At 46.7% G+C, this 16,453-nt stretch overlaps 1 protein-coding gene across 16 annotated transcripts in view; it reads left to right on the top strand.

Annotated features, from left to right (window-relative positions):
- The window catches only part of LOC121548493 (gephyrin), a 166,354-nt gene that overhangs the window by 132,311 nt on the left and 17,590 nt on the right, over nucleotides 1–16,453 (top strand). For 9 of the 16 annotated variants that reach the window (XM_041859935.2, XM_041859940.2, XM_041859937.2 and 6 more), the window contains 3 exons: nucleotides 4,405–4,467; nucleotides 12,419–12,461; nucleotides 14,769–14,906. In XM_041859935.2, coding sequence (XP_041715869.1) covers nucleotides 4,405–4,467; nucleotides 12,419–12,461; nucleotides 14,769–14,906 — 244 coding nt within the window. The remainder of the gene's footprint in view (nucleotides 1–4,404; nucleotides 4,468–12,418; nucleotides 12,462–14,768; nucleotides 14,907–16,453) is intronic. The other 7 variants (XM_041859942.2, XM_041859941.2, XM_041859946.2 and 4 more) reach the window with 1 other exon arrangement.

The following is a 16,453-nucleotide window of genomic DNA, read 5'->3' as shown; positions in this document are numbered from 1 at the left end:
AGGGGAACGGCACCTCCTTACCTTCAGGCTCTGATCCTACACCCAAACGAGGGCACTACGTTCATCCACCTCTGGCCTGCTAGCCCCCCTACCTCTACGGAAGCACAGTTCCCGCTCAGCCCAGTCAAAGCTATTCGCTGCTCTGGCACCCCAATGGTGGAACAAGCTCTCCCACGACGCCAGGACAGCGGAGTCACTGACCACCTTCCAGAGACACTTGAAACCCTACCTCTTTAAGGAATACGTGGAATAGTATAAAAGTAATCCTACTACACCCCCCTCCCGCCACCCCCCAACCCCCACCAAACCCCCCCAACCCCCGTCCATCAAAAAAAAAAAAGTGGTTGTCCCACTGGCTATCATAAGTTGAATGCACCAATTTGTAAGTCGCTCTGGATAAGAGCGTCTTCTAAATGACGTAAATGTAAATGTAAATGCTGCATCCACCGTGCTTCACCGTAAGGATGGTGCCAGGTTACCTCTGGACGTGATGTTTGGTATTCAGGCCAAAGAGTTCAATCTTGGTTTCATCAGACCAGATAATCTTGTTTCTCATGGTCTGAGAGTCCTTTAGGTGCCTTTTGGCAAACTCCATGTGGGCTGTCACGTGCCTTCTACTGAGGTGTGGCTTCCTTCCATCTGGCCACCCTACCATAAAGGCCTGATTGGTAGAGTGCTGCAGAGATGGCTGTCTTTCTGGAAGGTTCTCCCATCTCCACAGAGGAACTCTGGAGCTCTGTCAGAGTGACCATAAGGTTCTTGGTCACCTCCCTGATCAAGGCCCTTCTCCCCTGATTGCTCAGTTTGGCTGGGCAGTCAGCTCTAGGAAGAGGCTTTGTGGTTCCAAACTTCTTCCATTTAAGAATGATGGAGGTCACTGTGTTCTTGGGGACCTTCAATGCTGCAGACATTTACCACAGGTGGACTCCAATCAAGTTGTAGAAACATCTCAAGGATGATCAATGGAAACAGGATGCACCTGAGCTCAATTTCGAGTCTCATAGCAAAGGGTCTGAATACTTATGTAAATAAGGTATTTCCTTTATTTTTATTATTTTTGCTAACATTTCTAAGAACCTGTTTTTGCTTTGTCATTATAGGGTATTGTGTGTAGATTGGGGGAAACATTTATTTAATCAATTTAGGGTAAGGCTGTAACGTAACAAAATGTGGAAAAAGCGAAGGTGTCTGAATACTTTCCGAATGCACTGTTCACACACTTACACACGCATACACTCCTGGCACAAGTATCGCTACAGTGCAGCGTGCCTCAAATATACTTTTAGTAATTCCTTCTTTTGAATTACAGGGAATAGACTAATACTCTGCAGTCTGTGTGTGTGTGTGTATGCACATGTACAGTATGTGTGTCTATAAGTACTGTGAGTGTTGTAGTGTGTGTCTTTAAGTACTGTGAGTGTTGTAGTGTGTGTCTATAAGTACTGTGAGTGTTGTAGTGTGTGTCTATAAGTACTGTGAGTGTTGTAGTGTGTGTCTATAAGTACTGTGAGTGTTGTAGTATCTGTCTTTTAAGTACTGTGAGTGTTGTAGTGTGTCTTTAAGTACTGTGAGTGTTGTAGTGTACGTCTTTAAGTACTGTGAGTGTTGTAGTGTGTGTCTTTAAGTACTGTGAGTGTTGTAGTGTGTGTCTTTAAGTACTGTGAGTGTTGTAGTGTGTGTCTTTAAGTACTGTGAGTGTTGTAGTGTGTGTCTTTAAGTACTGTGAGTGTTGTAGTGTGTCTTTAAGTACTGTGAGTGTTGTAGTATCTGTCTTTTAAGTACTGTGAGTGTTGTAGTGTGTGTCTTTAAGTACTGTGAGTGTTGTAGTATCTGTCTTTTAAGTACTGTGAGTGTTGTAGTGTGTCTTTAAGTACTGTGAGTGTTGTAGTATCTGTCTTTTAAGTACTGTGAGTGTTGTAGTGTGTCTTTAAGTACTGTGAGTGTTGTAGTGTACGTCTTTAAGTACTGTGAGTGTTGTAGTGTGTGTCTTTAAGTACTGTGAGTGTTGTAGTGTGTGTCTTTAAGTACTGTGAGTGTTGTAGTGTGTGTCTTTAAGTACTGTGAGTGTTGTAGTGTGTGTATTTAAGTACTGTGAGTGTTGTAGTGTGTCTTTAAGTACTGTGAGTGTTGTAGTATCTGTCTTTTAAGTACTGTGAGTGTTGTAGTGTGTGTCTTTAAGTACTGTGAGTGTTGTAGTATCTGTCTTTTAAGTACTGTGAGTGTTGTAGTGTGTCTTTAAGTACTGTGAGTGTTGTAGTGTACGTCTTTAAGTACTGTGAGTGTTGTAGTGTGTGTCTTTAAGTACTGTGAGTGTTGTAGTGTGTGTCTTTAAGTACTGTGAGTGTTGTAGTGTGTGTCTTTAAGTACTGTGAGTGTTGTAGTGTGTGTCTTTAAGTACTGTGAGTGTTGTAGTGTGTCTTTAAGTACTGTGAGTGTTGTAGTGTACGTCTTTAAGTACTGTGAGTGTTGTAGTGTGTGTCTTTAAGTACTGTGAGTGTTGTAGTGTGTGTCTTTAAGTACTGTGAGTGTTGTAGTGTGTGTCTTTAAGTACTGTGAGTGTTGTAGTGTGTGTCTTTAAGTACTGTGAGTGTTGTAGTGTGTGTCTTTAAGTACTGTGAGTGTTGTAGTGTGTGTCTTTAAGTACTGTGAGTGTTGTAGTGTGTGTCTTTAAGTACTGTGAGTGTTGTAGTGTGTGTCTTTAAGTACTGTGAGTGTTGTAGTGTGTGTCTTTAAGTACTGTGAGTGTTGTAGTGTGTGTCTTTAAGTACTGTGAGTGTTGTAGTGTGTGTGCGCAAACTCTTTGAATTATATGAAACCTGTACTAGAAAGTCTGTATACGTGTGTGTTATATTTTGCATCACTCACATCATTGATACTCTTCTCAGTTTTCCAAGGAAAGAGAGGAATTTGAAAGGAGGGATAGAGGGAGGGAGGGAGGGAGAAAAGGTGTGTGGAGTATTTGATAGTATCCCTTACTCCACCCACCTTCTTCTGCTCACTCTCTCACTCTCTCAACCTCTCACTCTCTCTCACACAGTCTCTCCAACCCTCACTCTCTCACTGTCTCACCCTCTTACCCGCATGCTGCTCACTCTCTTACCCACTCACTCTCTCACTCTCTCACCCTCACACCCGCTCACTCTCTCATCCTCTCACTCGCTCACCCTATCACCCTCTCTCTCTCTCTCGCTCTCTCTCTCTCTCTCTCTCTCTCTCCATGGCTTTCTAGTGGTATATCTCTTTAGGAAGTTACTTCAGCTTGTCTCAGTGAAGTTCTGTTTTTTCTCTTTCCACCTGTGTTGATGAGTCTCACCCTCTGTCCATTCTTGGTGCCACCAATGTAGCAGCATCCTCCACCGTTCTCATACGGTTACACCAAAATATTACATGAACATTAAGAAGCAGTTAGCCTAATCACTGACCTAATCCCCCTTCCAGTTAGTAGAGTTACGTTAGCATTACGGACAGAGGTATTGACAAGTCTAAAGAATAGGAACAGATTTGCTGTTTATGAATTACTTTTGATATTATTAGAGAAACACCCAATGTGTTTTTTTGTTGTTACATCTTCTTAGGTACTGTATATGGTCATGTTTGTGTAGTTTGTGTAAAAGTCCACGTTAAACATCAAATGGTAAGTTCTAATCAAATCCTGTCAGAGAAACGCACAGCTGTTATCTCATCACCAAGCTGTGTTGTTGATTGGTAGTCTTCTGCTTTCTATTTCTTCTGGAAGTTGATCTCACTATGTCTTGTTGTAGCCTTAGTACCTCCCCTTCTCCCATCCCCTCCTCTCTCTTTCATCCCCCCTCTCTACTCTCTCTCTCTCTCTCTCTCTCTCTCTCTCTCTCTCTCTCTCTCTCTCTCTCGCTCTCTCTCTCTCTCTCTCTCTCTCTCTCTCTCTCTCTCTCTCTCTCTCTCTCTCTCTCTCTCTCTCTCTCTCTATCTATATATATATATATATATATATATATATCCCCCCTCTCTACTCTCTCTCTATTTATCCCCCTCTCTACTCTCTCTCTCTCTCTCGCTCTATCTATCCCCCTTTCTCTCTCTCCCTCCTCTCGCTCTCTCTCTCCCTCCTCTCTCTCTCTCTCTCTCTCTCTCCTCTTTCGCTGTCTCTCTCTCTCTCTCTCTCTCTTTCCCTCCTCTCTTTCCCTCCTCTCTCTCTCTCTCTCTCTCTCTCTCTCTCTCTCTCTCTCTCTCTCTCTCTCTCTCTCTCTCTCGCTCTCTCTCTCTCACTCCCCCTACCCTATCCCTGCTCCCTTCTGCTAGCTGTTGATTGTTGTTCCTCGTGTCTCTCTCTCTTGTTGTCTCTGTTGTTGTGTTGTGGTACAGTACTGATGCATCCTGGGATTTGATGTTCACTGATGCGTGTGATGATGCTTTATCTCCTAATAGCTCCAGTGTAGGTTGGAGGGGCTTAAAGATGATCGCAGGAGCCATAGGATCTTCAGCTCTCGAGTAACTATCCCCCCCCACTGAGGAGCTGCTCCACTCCGTTTCTGGCTTTCTCTCTGTTTCTCTGTCTCTCTCTCTATCTCTCACTTACTCTCGCTCTAACATGCTCTGCTTTTAGTAGCTGTGTCTAGTGTTGCTGGATGTCTGTAGATGTCATCAATCTGCTCCAGTAGTGTTGCTGGATGTCTGTAGATGTCATCAATCTGCTCCAGTAGTGTTGCTGGATGTCTGTAGATGTCATCAATCTGCTTCAGTAGTGTTGCTGGATGTCTGTAGATGTCATCAATATGCTCCAGTAGTGTTGCTGGATGTCTGTAGATATCATCAATCTGCTTCAGTAGTGTTGCTGGAGTGTCTGTAGATGTCATCAATATGCTCCAGTAGTGTTGCTGGATGTCTGTAGATGTCATCAATATGCTCCAGTAGTGTTGCTGGATTTCTGTAGATGTCATCAATATGCTCCAGTAGTGTTACTGGATGTCTGTAGATGTCATCAATATGCTCCAGTAGTGTTGCTGGATGTCTGTAGATGTCATCAATATGCTCCAGTAGTGTTGCACACAGTTTTTCTCTTAGTTCACTAGTTTAGCTGCAGTCTTGTCTGGTCTTTTCACTTTTCTCTGGGCTGGGGGGACCATGCTATGCCTCCCTCCATCCCTCCTTCCTTTCCTACATACCCCTCTCCCTCTAGCTGTGTGGTACCCAGCGGTGTTGTAGTAGTTCTAGTGCGTGTATGGGGGGGGTGGGGGAGGGTACATCCAAAGGGGCTTCTGTCATTGTTTTGGGGGGGGGTGGGGCTCCATGCGTATCCATGCATCACTCTCTCCCTATTGGCCAGGGCAGTCTGGGGTCAGGGGTCATCACCAGGGCAACGGGAGGAGGCAGGGAGGGTCACTCAGGCCCCACTGGGCACATGTTGCAGAGCCACATACAGTGGAGCAGGTAATACAGACAGACAGGTAGACAGACAGGTAGGTAGACAGACAGAAAGACAGGAATAGAGACTGAAAGGAATAGAGACAGACAGACTGACAGACAGAATATCTGAACTAAAACTGATTGTAACCCCCACCCCCACCCCCACCCCCCACCCCAACACACACATACACACACACACATATTCACAGAGAGTGTATGAGGGTTTTGCGTACTATACTGCCTCACTCTAACCACTCCCTCTATCTTTCTCCTCTTCTCTAGTCCCACCTAGCATTAGACCAGCATTAGTAAAGCGTTAGTTAAGCGTTAGTTTAGCGTTCCTATAGAATCAGATGTTTTCCGAGAAACGCAGCCCTCCTGCACCACACTGCCAGTACTGCACATTTACTGTTGTAGCTATTATTGCTGTTAATATATCTGTTTTTTTCAATGTTTAATCAATATGGATGTTGTTGCCTTTGTCCACTATATCTATCTGTTAATTTAACTCATCTATTTTATCTTATTTAAATTAATCCAGCTATATCTGTGAATTTACTCATCTATTTTAGCTCAGTTAAATTAATCCAGCTATATCTGTTCATTTAATTAATATCTTAGCTCAGTTAAATTAATCCAGCTATATCTGTTAATGTAATTAATATCTTAGCTCAGTTAAATTAATCCAGCTACACTACCGGTCAAAAGTTTTAGAACACCTACTCATTCAAGGGTCTTTATTTTTACTATTTTCTACATTGTAGAACAATAGTGAAGACATCAAAACTATGAAATAACACACATAGCATCATGTAGTAACCAAAAAAGTGTTAAACAAATCAAAATATATGTTATATTTGAGATTCTTCAACTAGCCACCCTTTGCCTTGATGACAGCTTTGCACACTCTTGGCATTCTCTCAACCAGCTTCATGAGGTAGTCACCTGAAATGCATTTCAATTAACAGGTGTGCCTTCTTAAAAGTTAATTTGTGGAATTTCTTTCCTTAATGCGTTTGAGGCATTCATATGGGAGGTATACAGAAGATAGCCCTATTTGGTAAAAGACCAAGTCCATATTATGGCAAGAACAGCTCAAATAAGCAAAGAGAAACGACAGTCCATCATTACTTTAAGACATGAAGGTCAGTCCCCTCCCCTTGGATTCCCCTCCGGACCTGCTCACCTTGCCACAACCCCCCTCGCTCCAGCCTCAGCCTCCGTACCTGGTTTCCAGCAGTTTCCCCTGACCTGCACTCCATCTTCCCCCTGTGTTTCAATAAATACCTTGGTTACTTCATCCCAGTCTCCTCGTCGGAGTTTGGGTTCTGCTGTTCCACTCTGCGTAAACTGTACGATCTGGCCAAAGAGATGAACCCAGCAGATTCTGCTACTCTCCACCAAACCCTCGTCGGCCAAGGCGCCCTGCTCGAGCAACATGCCTGCTCGAGCAACATGACCAAGCCCTGAAGACCCTTCTGGAGCACATCAATGAGTTTTCACAGAGCCTGTCTGACCTACAGGGCCGACCCTTCGCCCAGAGCTCACAACCAGTTCCAAGTCCTCCTTCCCCGCTCCGGGAGCCATTTGTTCCGACTCCCGAGCATTACGATGGCAACCTCGGAGCTTGCAGAGCCTTTTTTGTACAATGTTCACTAGTATTTGAGCAACAGCCCTACTCTTATGCTAGCGAACGGGCCAAGATTTCCTTTCTGATTGGCTGCCTCCGTGGAGCAGAGCTTTCCTGGGCCACGGTGGTGTGGGAGAGGCAGTTCCCCATCTGCTTCTCCTACTCCAGATTCACGGAGGAGATGAAGAAAGTATTCAACCACCCAGTCTTTGGTAAGGATGCCACTAAACGACTCCTGTCACTCGGTCAAGGCCCCCATAGTGTTGCTGAGATGGCATGTGAGCTCCGCACCCTCGCCGCTGAGAGCGGCTGGAATGAGGAGGCCCTTCAGAGAGCATTTCGGAACGCGCTAACTGAGACCCTCAAGGACAAGCTGGTGTCCAGGGATGAGCCTGGACTTGATGAACTCATCTCTCTCGCTATCCGCATCGACAACCGTCTCCGTGAGCGTTAAAGGGAGAGGGTAGGTAGGGCTGCATGTCCCATAACATCGACTTCAGTGCCTTGTCCTCCTTCTCCGACTGCATACCATCCCCAGGCTCGTCTTGATCCTGAACCCATGCAGCTCGGCCGGGCCCGTCTCTCTCCAGAGGAGAAGCAACGACGAATCGGCGCTAGGAGCTGCCTATACTGTGGCCAGGTTGGTCACTTTGTCTCCACTTGTTCCCTGCGTCCAGCAAAAGAGGGGGCTCGGCAGTAGTGGGGGATATACTGTTGAGCCAAATCGCCTGCCCATCTTCCCCCAGAACCCTGCTTGAAGGCAACCGTGAGTGGCAGAGCCAGGCTTTTCCTCTGTCTGCTCTCATCGATTCAGGCGCCAACGAGAGCTACCTGGACCGAGGTGTCGTTACCCAGTTGGAGCTGAACACTGTCCCACTAGATTCACCCCTCAATGCCAACGCTCTCAATGGACAGCTTCTCACCCGTGTCTGTGAGAGAACCATCCCTGTCATCCTGCTTCTCTCTGGAAATCGCCAGGAAAATATCAGTTTCCACATAATCGACTGTCCTTACTCTTCCCTGGTTCTTGGCCATCCATTTTTAAAGCTACACAACCCACAGATTGACTGGACCGCCGGAAAGGTAACCACTTGGAGTTCATTTTGTCACTCTAATTGTTTACATTCTGCTCTTCCCCCTGCCTTGTCTGTGTCCCAGTTCATTCCAGAACCTGTCATCAGTTCTCCCGAGTATCACGATCTAGCTCTTCAGCAAGCACCAAGTCCTGTCGCTGCCGCCTCATCGGCCGTACAACTGCGCCATTGACCTCCAGCCTGGAGCTCCTCTCCCCAGTAGCCGGATGTTTAACCTCTCTCGTCCCGAGCAGGAGGCTATGGAGAGGTACATCCAGGATTCTCTGGCGGCAGGACTTATCAAGCCATCTTCCTCCCCGGCGGGTGCTGGGTTTTTCTTTGTGAAGAAGAAGGATGGGTCACTGAGGCCGTGCATAGACTTCCGTGGTCTGAATAATATCACTGTTAAGAACAAGTACCCCTTGCCACTCATCAGCTCTGCTTTTGTCCCCTCCATGGACTCGACCTCCAGAATGCCTACCACCTTGTTCGCACAAGAGAGGGGGACGAGTGGAAGACTGCGTTCAACACACCACTTGGTCGCTTAGAGTATTTGGTCATGCCTTTTGGTCTTACTAACGCCCCTGCTGTTTTCCAGAACCTAGTCAATGACGTGCTGAGGGATGTGATTGGACGCTTCGTTTTTGTTCTATTTAGATGACGTCCTGATTTTTTCCAAGGACCCTGAGGTTCACCAGCAACACGTTCGCCAACTTCTTCAATGGCTGTTGGAGAATGAGCTTTTTGTTAAAGCTGAAAAATGTGAGTTCCATGCTGCCACAGTGTCTTTCCTGGGTTATATCATTGAACAGGGACAGTTACATATGGACACCGCCAAGGTCATGGCAGTCACAGAGTGGCCTGCACCCTCCAACCTGAAGCAGCTACAGCATTTCCTGGGGTTTGCAAATTTCTTACAGATGTTCCATCCACAACTACAGCCATCTGGCAGCACCTCTCACCACTCTCACCTCCACCACTCCGTTCCACTGGACTCCTGAGGCAGAGGTAGCATTCCTGGAACTCAAGCGTCGCTTCACCTCCGCTCCGGTCCTTACTCAGCCAGACGCAGAACTCCAGTTCATCGTGGAGGTGGATGCCTATGACACCGGGGTAGGTGCTGTCTCAACGTTCCCCCGCTGATCAGAAGGTACACCCATGTGCATTCTTTTCCCGTAAACTCTCACCTGCAGAGAGGAATTTTGACATCGGAAGCCGGGAACTCCTGGCAGTTAAGCTGGCTCTGGAGGAATGGCGTCACTGGCTGTAGGGCTCTGTAACCCCCTTCATCGTGTGGACTGACCATAAAAACCTGTCCTACATCCAGAACACCAAACGTCTGAACTTTCGGCAAGCCAGGTGGGCCTTGTTCTTTGGTAGATTCAATTTCACACTCACTTATCGCCCCGGTTTGAAGAATACCAAGCCTGATTCCCTCTCCCGCCAGGTCACCGACAACACGGGTAACAAGCCATAAGCCATTGTGCCATCCACCTGCATCGTTGCCGCCGTCACCTGGGAGATTGAGTCCCCTATCCGCCAGGTTCAGCAGAACCAGCCTGATCCGGGTAACGGTCCTAGTAATGCTCTATTTGTCCCAGATTGTGTTCGCTCTGATGTTCTTCAGCGGGGCCATTCTACTCACCTCACCTGTCACCCTGGTATGAACCGGAACCTCGCCTTCCTGCATCAGCGCTTTTGGTGGCCCACCATGGAGAGAGATGTCCGGGAGTTTGTCTCAGCCTGTTCGGTTTGTGCCCGGGAACAAAACCTCCACTAAACCCACTTCCGGTCTGCTCCGCCCTCTTCCCATACCCAGTCGCCCCTGGTCACACATAGCTCGGGACTTCGTCACTGGCCTTCCCCCATTTAACGGTAAGTCCGTCATCCTCACCATTATTGATAGGTTTTCCAAAATGGCTCACTTCATTCCCCTCTCCAAGCTCCCGTCCTCCAGGGAGACTGCGGACCTATTAGTATCCCATGTATTTCGTCTGCATGGCATCCCCACTGACATCATTTCCGACAGAGGACCCCAGTTTACCTCCCAGATATGGAGATCCTTCTGTCCAGCTCTTAGGATCAATGTCAGTCTTTCTTCTGGATATCACCCTCAGACCAACGGCCAGACCAAACGGGCCAACCAAGAGATGGAGACTGCCCTACGCTCTGTGACTTCTGCTAACCCTTCCTCATGGAGCGCTCCGCTACCCTGGGTTGAATATGCCCACATCACCCTCACCATGCCTCGTCAGGTATGTCACCCTTCGAGTGTGCTCTGGGTTACCAACCCCCCTTGTTCCCCGCCCAAGAGGTTGAGGTTGCGGTTCCCTCTGTCCAGGACCATCTGCGCCATTGTCACCGTCCCTGGAGGAAGGCCTGGGCTGCCCTTCTTCGTGCCTCAGACAGGACCCAGTCCCAAGACAACCGTCACCGGGCCTCAGCTCCAGTCTACACCCCGGGTCAAAAGATATGGCTCTCATCGAAGGACCTGCCATTGAAGGTGGCATCGAATAAACTTTCCCCCCGATTCATTGGTCCCTTTGAAATTGACCGTATCATTAACCCCTCTGCGGTGCGTCTGAAACTCCCAGCCTCTCTCAGGATCCATCCTACCTTCCACGTATCCCTGATTAAACCTGTCTAGTCCCCTGTCTCCTCCTGCAGCAGCTCCTCCACCCCCTCGGCTCATCGATGACCATCCTGCCTATACCATCCGGCGGCTTCTGGATGTGCGCCGTCAGGGTCGTGGCTGGCAGTACCTGATGGACTGGGAGGGATACGGGCCTGAGGATCGCTGCTGGGTGCCCCGCCGTCACATTCTGGACCCCTCCCTCTTACGGGATTTATATACCTCACACCCAGATAAGCCTGGTCGGGCGCCAGGTGGCGCCCGTAGAGGGGGGGGGTACTGTCACATCTGCTCCTGCAACGCCCTCTACTGCTCATCCTGTGTCTCCTTGACCTGCCGTCACTCCCCCAGTACTCTCTCCCTCTCCCTCTCTCGCTCTCTGTGTGTGTGTGATTGTGTGGGCGGAGACAGGTGTGCTGGAGTCAGAGCAGATCCCTACCAGCTGCAACCTGTTCCATAATCAAGACCTCTACAAATATTCAGTCCTGCCACTTCCACACTGCCAGATCGTAATCTCTGCTCAGTCAGTCTACGGTTCTAGCCGTTTGTTACTATTCAGATCCTGTTATCCTGTTGTGCCTGTTTTCTTTGCCTGACGCTGTTTTCCTCTCCGCTACAGTTCTGCCGCTCTGACTCTGGTCCCTGTCTCCAGTCCCACATCGCGTCATCCTGCTACTCGGTCCTGGATTCCACACTCTACTACTCCCTTGGATTCCCCTCCGGACTTGCTCACCCTGTCACAACCCCCCTCGCTCCAGCCTCAGCCAATAAATACCTTGGTTACTTCATCCCAGTCTCCTCGCCTGAGTCTGCTCTTGGGTTCCCCTGTTACACTCCGCAAAACAATTTGACCAAGAAGGAGAGTGATGGAGTGCTGCATCAGATGACCTGGCCTCCACAATCCCTCGACCTCAACCAAATTGAGATGGTTTGGGATGAGTCGGACCGCAGAGTAAAGGAAAAGCAGCCAACAAGTGCTCAGCATTGTGGGAACTCCTTCAAGACTGTTGGAAAAGCATTCCAGGTGATGTGGTTGAGAGAATGCCAAGAGTGTGCAAAGCTGTCACCAAGGCAAAGGGTGGCTATTTGAAGAATCTCAAATATAAAATATATGTTGATTTGTTTAACACTTTTTTGGTTACTACATGATACCATATGTGTTATTTCATAGTTATGATGTCTTCACTATTATTCTACAATGTAGAAAATAGTAAAAATAAAGAAAAACTCTTGAATGAGTAGGTGTTCTAAAACTTTTGACCGGTAGTGTATATCTGTGAATTTAATCTATTTTAGCTCAGTTAAATTAATCCAGCCGCTATCACTGTAACATGCAAGACTAGAGCTAAGTGTAGTGTCACAAAACTCTTTCTCTGTCGCTTTTTGACTGTTGTGAAAACATCTCAACTTTCAAACATGTCGAAAGATCAACCTGCTCTTTGTTTTATCTCATACTAATATTTATTTCTCTCTCTCTCTCTCTCTCTCTCTCTCTCTCTCTCTCTCTCTCTCTCTCTGCTTGTCTGTCTGTCTGCCTGTCTCTCTCTCTCTGTCTGTCTGTGCCTCTCTCTCTCTCTCTCTCTCTCTCTCTCTCTCTCTCTCTCTCTCTCTCTCTCTCTCTCTCTCTCTCTCTCTCTCTCTCTCTCTCTCTCTCTCTCTCTCTCTCTCTCTCTCTCTCTCGCTCCCTCTCTCTTTTTCCAGGTGCAGTCACGATGCAGCAGCAAAGAAAATATCCTAAGATCAAGTAAATACTCTACCACACGTCCTTAAGAGGCGACTTAGAGCGTCCCTTGTAGAAAGACAATCCTGTGTGTCTGTGCATGCATGCGTGTGTGAGTGTATGTATGTGTGTGTGTGTGCATACAGTGGGGAGAACAAGTATTTGATACACTGCCGATTTTGCAGGTTTTCTTACTTACAAAGCATGTAGAGGTCTGTAATTTTTATCATAGGTACACTTCAGCTGTGAGAGACGGAATCTAAAACAAAAATCCAGAAAATCACATTGTATGATTTTTAAGAAATTAATTTGCATTTTATTGCATGACATAAGTATTTGATCACCTACCAACCAGTAAGAATTCCGGCTCTCACAGACCTGTTAGTTTTTCTTTAAGAAGCCCTCCTGTTCTCCACTCATTACCTGTATTAACTGCACCTGTTTGAACTCGTTACCTGTATAAAATACACCTGTCCACACACTCAATCAAACAGACTCCAACCTCTCCACAATGGCCAAGACCAGAGCGCTGTGTAAGGACATCAGGGTTAAAATTGTAGACCTGCACAAGGCTGGGATGGGCTACAGGACAATAGGCAAGCAGCTTGGTGAGAAGGCAACAACTGTTGGCGCAATTATTAGAAAATGGAAGAAGTTCAAGATGACGGTCAATCACCCTCGGTCTGGGGCTCCATGCAAGATCTCACCTCGTGGGGCATCAATGATCATGAGGAAGGTGAGGGATCAGCCCAGAACTACATGGCAGGACCTGGTCAATGACCTGAAGAGAGCTGGGACCACAGTCTCAAAGAAAACCATTAGTAACACACTACGCCGTCATGGATTAAAAATCCTGCAGCGCACGCAAGTCCCCCTGCTCAAGCCAGCGCATGTCCAGGCCCGTCTGAAGTTTGCCAATGACCATCTGGATGATCCAGAGGAGGAATGGGAGAAGGTCATGTGGTCTGATGAGACAAAAATAGAGCTTTTTCGTCTAAACTCCACTCGCCGTGTTTGGAGGAAGAAGAAGGATGAGTACAACCCCAAGAACACCATCCCAACCGTGAAGCATGGAGGTGGAAAAATCATTATTTGGGGATGCTTTTCTGCAAAGGGGACAGGACGACTGCACCGTATTGAGGGGAGGATGGAAGGGGCCATGTATCGTGAGATCTTGGCCAACAACCTCCTTCCCTCAGTAAGAGCATTGAAGATGGCTCGTGGATGGGTCTTCCAGCATGACAACGACCCGAAACACACAGCCAGGGCAACTAAGGAGTGGCTCCGTAAGAAGCATCTCAAGGTCCTGGAGTGGCCTAGCCAGTCTCCAGACCTGAACCCAATAGAAAATCTTTGGAGGGAGCTGAAAGTCCGTATTGCCCAGCGACAGCCCCGAAACCTGAAGGATCTGGAGAAGGTCTGTATGGAGGAGTGGGCCAAAATCCCTGCTGCAGTGTGTGCAAACCTGGTCAAGACCTACAGGAAACGTATGATCTCTGTAATTGCAAACAAAGGTTTCTGTACCAAATATTAAGTTCTGCTTTTCTGATGTATCAAATACTTATGTCATGCAATAAAATGCAAATGCAGATTTTCTGGATTTTTTTTTAGATTCCGTCTCTCACAGTTGAAGTGTACCTATGATAAAAATTACAGACCTCTACATGCTTTGTAAGTAGGAAAACCTGCAAAATCGGCAGTGTATCAAATACTTGTTCTCCCCACTGTATGTGATGTTGTGCCAAGAACTGAGTAAGGCTCATGTTTAGGAATGTGAAAATATGCTATGGAAGCATACGTTTAAAGGAGAGGAATTGGGTCAAGAAGCTTCTTTCTCTTCTCTGTGCTGCGAGGCAGAGGCAGAGAGAAAGCAGGAGAGAGAGATTAAACATTAGTTACACCTTGCTTTGTTCTTCCACATGATCGCTGTCAAGAGCTGAAATCATGCGGCTGTGTGTGTGTGTGTGTGTGTGTGTATGTGTGTGTGCCCGCCTACTTACATGAGTGTGTGTCTCATGTTTTGGTATATATGTGACTCTCTGTGTAAGACCCTGTCGCTGTCCCCCCTTTCTCTCTGTCTCGCTCTCTCTCTCTCTCTTTCTCTCTCTCTGTTCTCTCTCTCTCTGTTTCTCTCGCTCATTCTTTCTCTCTCTCGCTCTCTCTCTCTCTCTCTCTCTCTCGTTCTCGCTCTCTGTTTCTCTCTCTCGTTCTCTCTCTCTGTTTCGCTCTCGTTCTCTCTCTCTTTCTCTCCTTCTCTCTCCTTCTCTCTCTCTCCTTCTCTCTCTCCTTCTCTCTCTCTCTGTCCTGTCTCTCTCTGTTCTGTCCCATCAGGTCACAGCGCGGTGGACATCACCAAGGTGGCCCGGAGACACCGCATGTCCCCGTTCCCCCTTACCTCCATGGACAAGGCCTTCATCACTGTGCTGGAGATGACCGCTGTCCTGGGGACTGAGATCATCAACTACAGAGGTGAGGAGGGGCATGCACACACACTCACACACACACACACACACACACACACACACACACACACACACACACAAACACACACACACACACACAAACACACACACACACACACACACACACTCACACACACTCACACACAAACACACACACACACACACACACACACACACACACACACACATCAGCGATACACTCTAAGAAAAAAAGGTGCTATCTAGAACCTTAAATGGTTCTTTGGCTGTCCCCATAGGAGAACCCTTTGAAGAAACCTTTTTGGTTCCAAATAGAACCCTTTTGGTTCCAGGGAGAACCCTTTTGGTTCCAGGTAGAACCCTTTTGGTTTCCATGTAAAACCCTTTCCACAGAGGATTCTGCATGGAACCCAAAAGAGATCTACCTGGAACCAAAAAGGGATCTCCACTGGGGACAGCCGAAGAAACATTTTGGAACCCTTTTTTCTACGAGTGTAGAGGTGAACACACACACATACTGTAGACACACACTGTACACACACACACACTGTACACACACACACACACATACACTGTACACACACACACACACACTGTACACACGCACGCACACACACTGTACACACGCACACACACACACTGTACACACACACACACACACACTGTACACACACTGTACACACACACACACTGTACACACTGTACACACACATCCTGTACACACACAACTACAGAGGTGAGGTCAACTATATACAGTAACACACATACGTCACACATGCATATACTATAGTCTGTATTGTACTGGTCAGACTGAGGCAGATTACTGTTTATATCACCTTACTGAACACATCAACTATAGATATACTATAGTCTGTATTGTACTGGTCAGACTGAGGCAGATTACTGTTTATATCACCTTACTGAACACATCAACTATAGATATACTATAGTCTGTATTGTACTGGTCAGACTGAGGCAGATTACTGTTTATATCACCTTACTGAACACATCAACTATAGATATACTATAGTCTGTATTGTACTGGTCAGACTGCAGCAGATTGCTGTTTATATCAAATCAAATTGTATTTGTCACATGCGCCGTATACAACAGGTGTAGACCTTACCGTGAAATGCTTACTTACAAGTCCTTAACCAACAATGCAGTTCGAGAAATGGAGTTAAGAAAATATTTGCTAAATAAACTAAAGTAAAACATAAAATTAAAAGTAACTTGACTTGTTCCACATTTTGTTACGTTACAGCCTTATTCTAAAATATCTTTAATATTTTTTTTCACTCATCAATCTACACACAATACCCCATTATGACAAAGCGAAAACAGCTTTTTATAAATTTTTGCAAATTGTATTCAGAGCCTTTAGTATGAGACTCAACATTGAGCTCAGGTGCATCCTGTTCCATTGATGATCCTTGAGATGTTTCTGCAACTTGATTGGAGTCTACCTGTGGTGAATTCAATTGATTGGACATAATTTGGAAAGGCACACACCTGTCTATATGAGTTCCCACAGTTGACAGTGCATGTCAGAGCAAAAACCAAGCCATGAGGTCG

The sequence above is a fragment of the Coregonus clupeaformis genome, chromosome 33 (assembly GCF_020615455.1).
Source record: "Coregonus clupeaformis isolate EN_2021a chromosome 33, ASM2061545v1, whole genome shotgun sequence".
NCBI lineage: Eukaryota > Metazoa > Chordata > Actinopteri > Salmoniformes > Salmonidae > Coregonus > Coregonus clupeaformis.
Note: the sequence above shows the minus strand (reverse complement) of the source record. Positions and strands in the feature narration are given on the sequence as shown.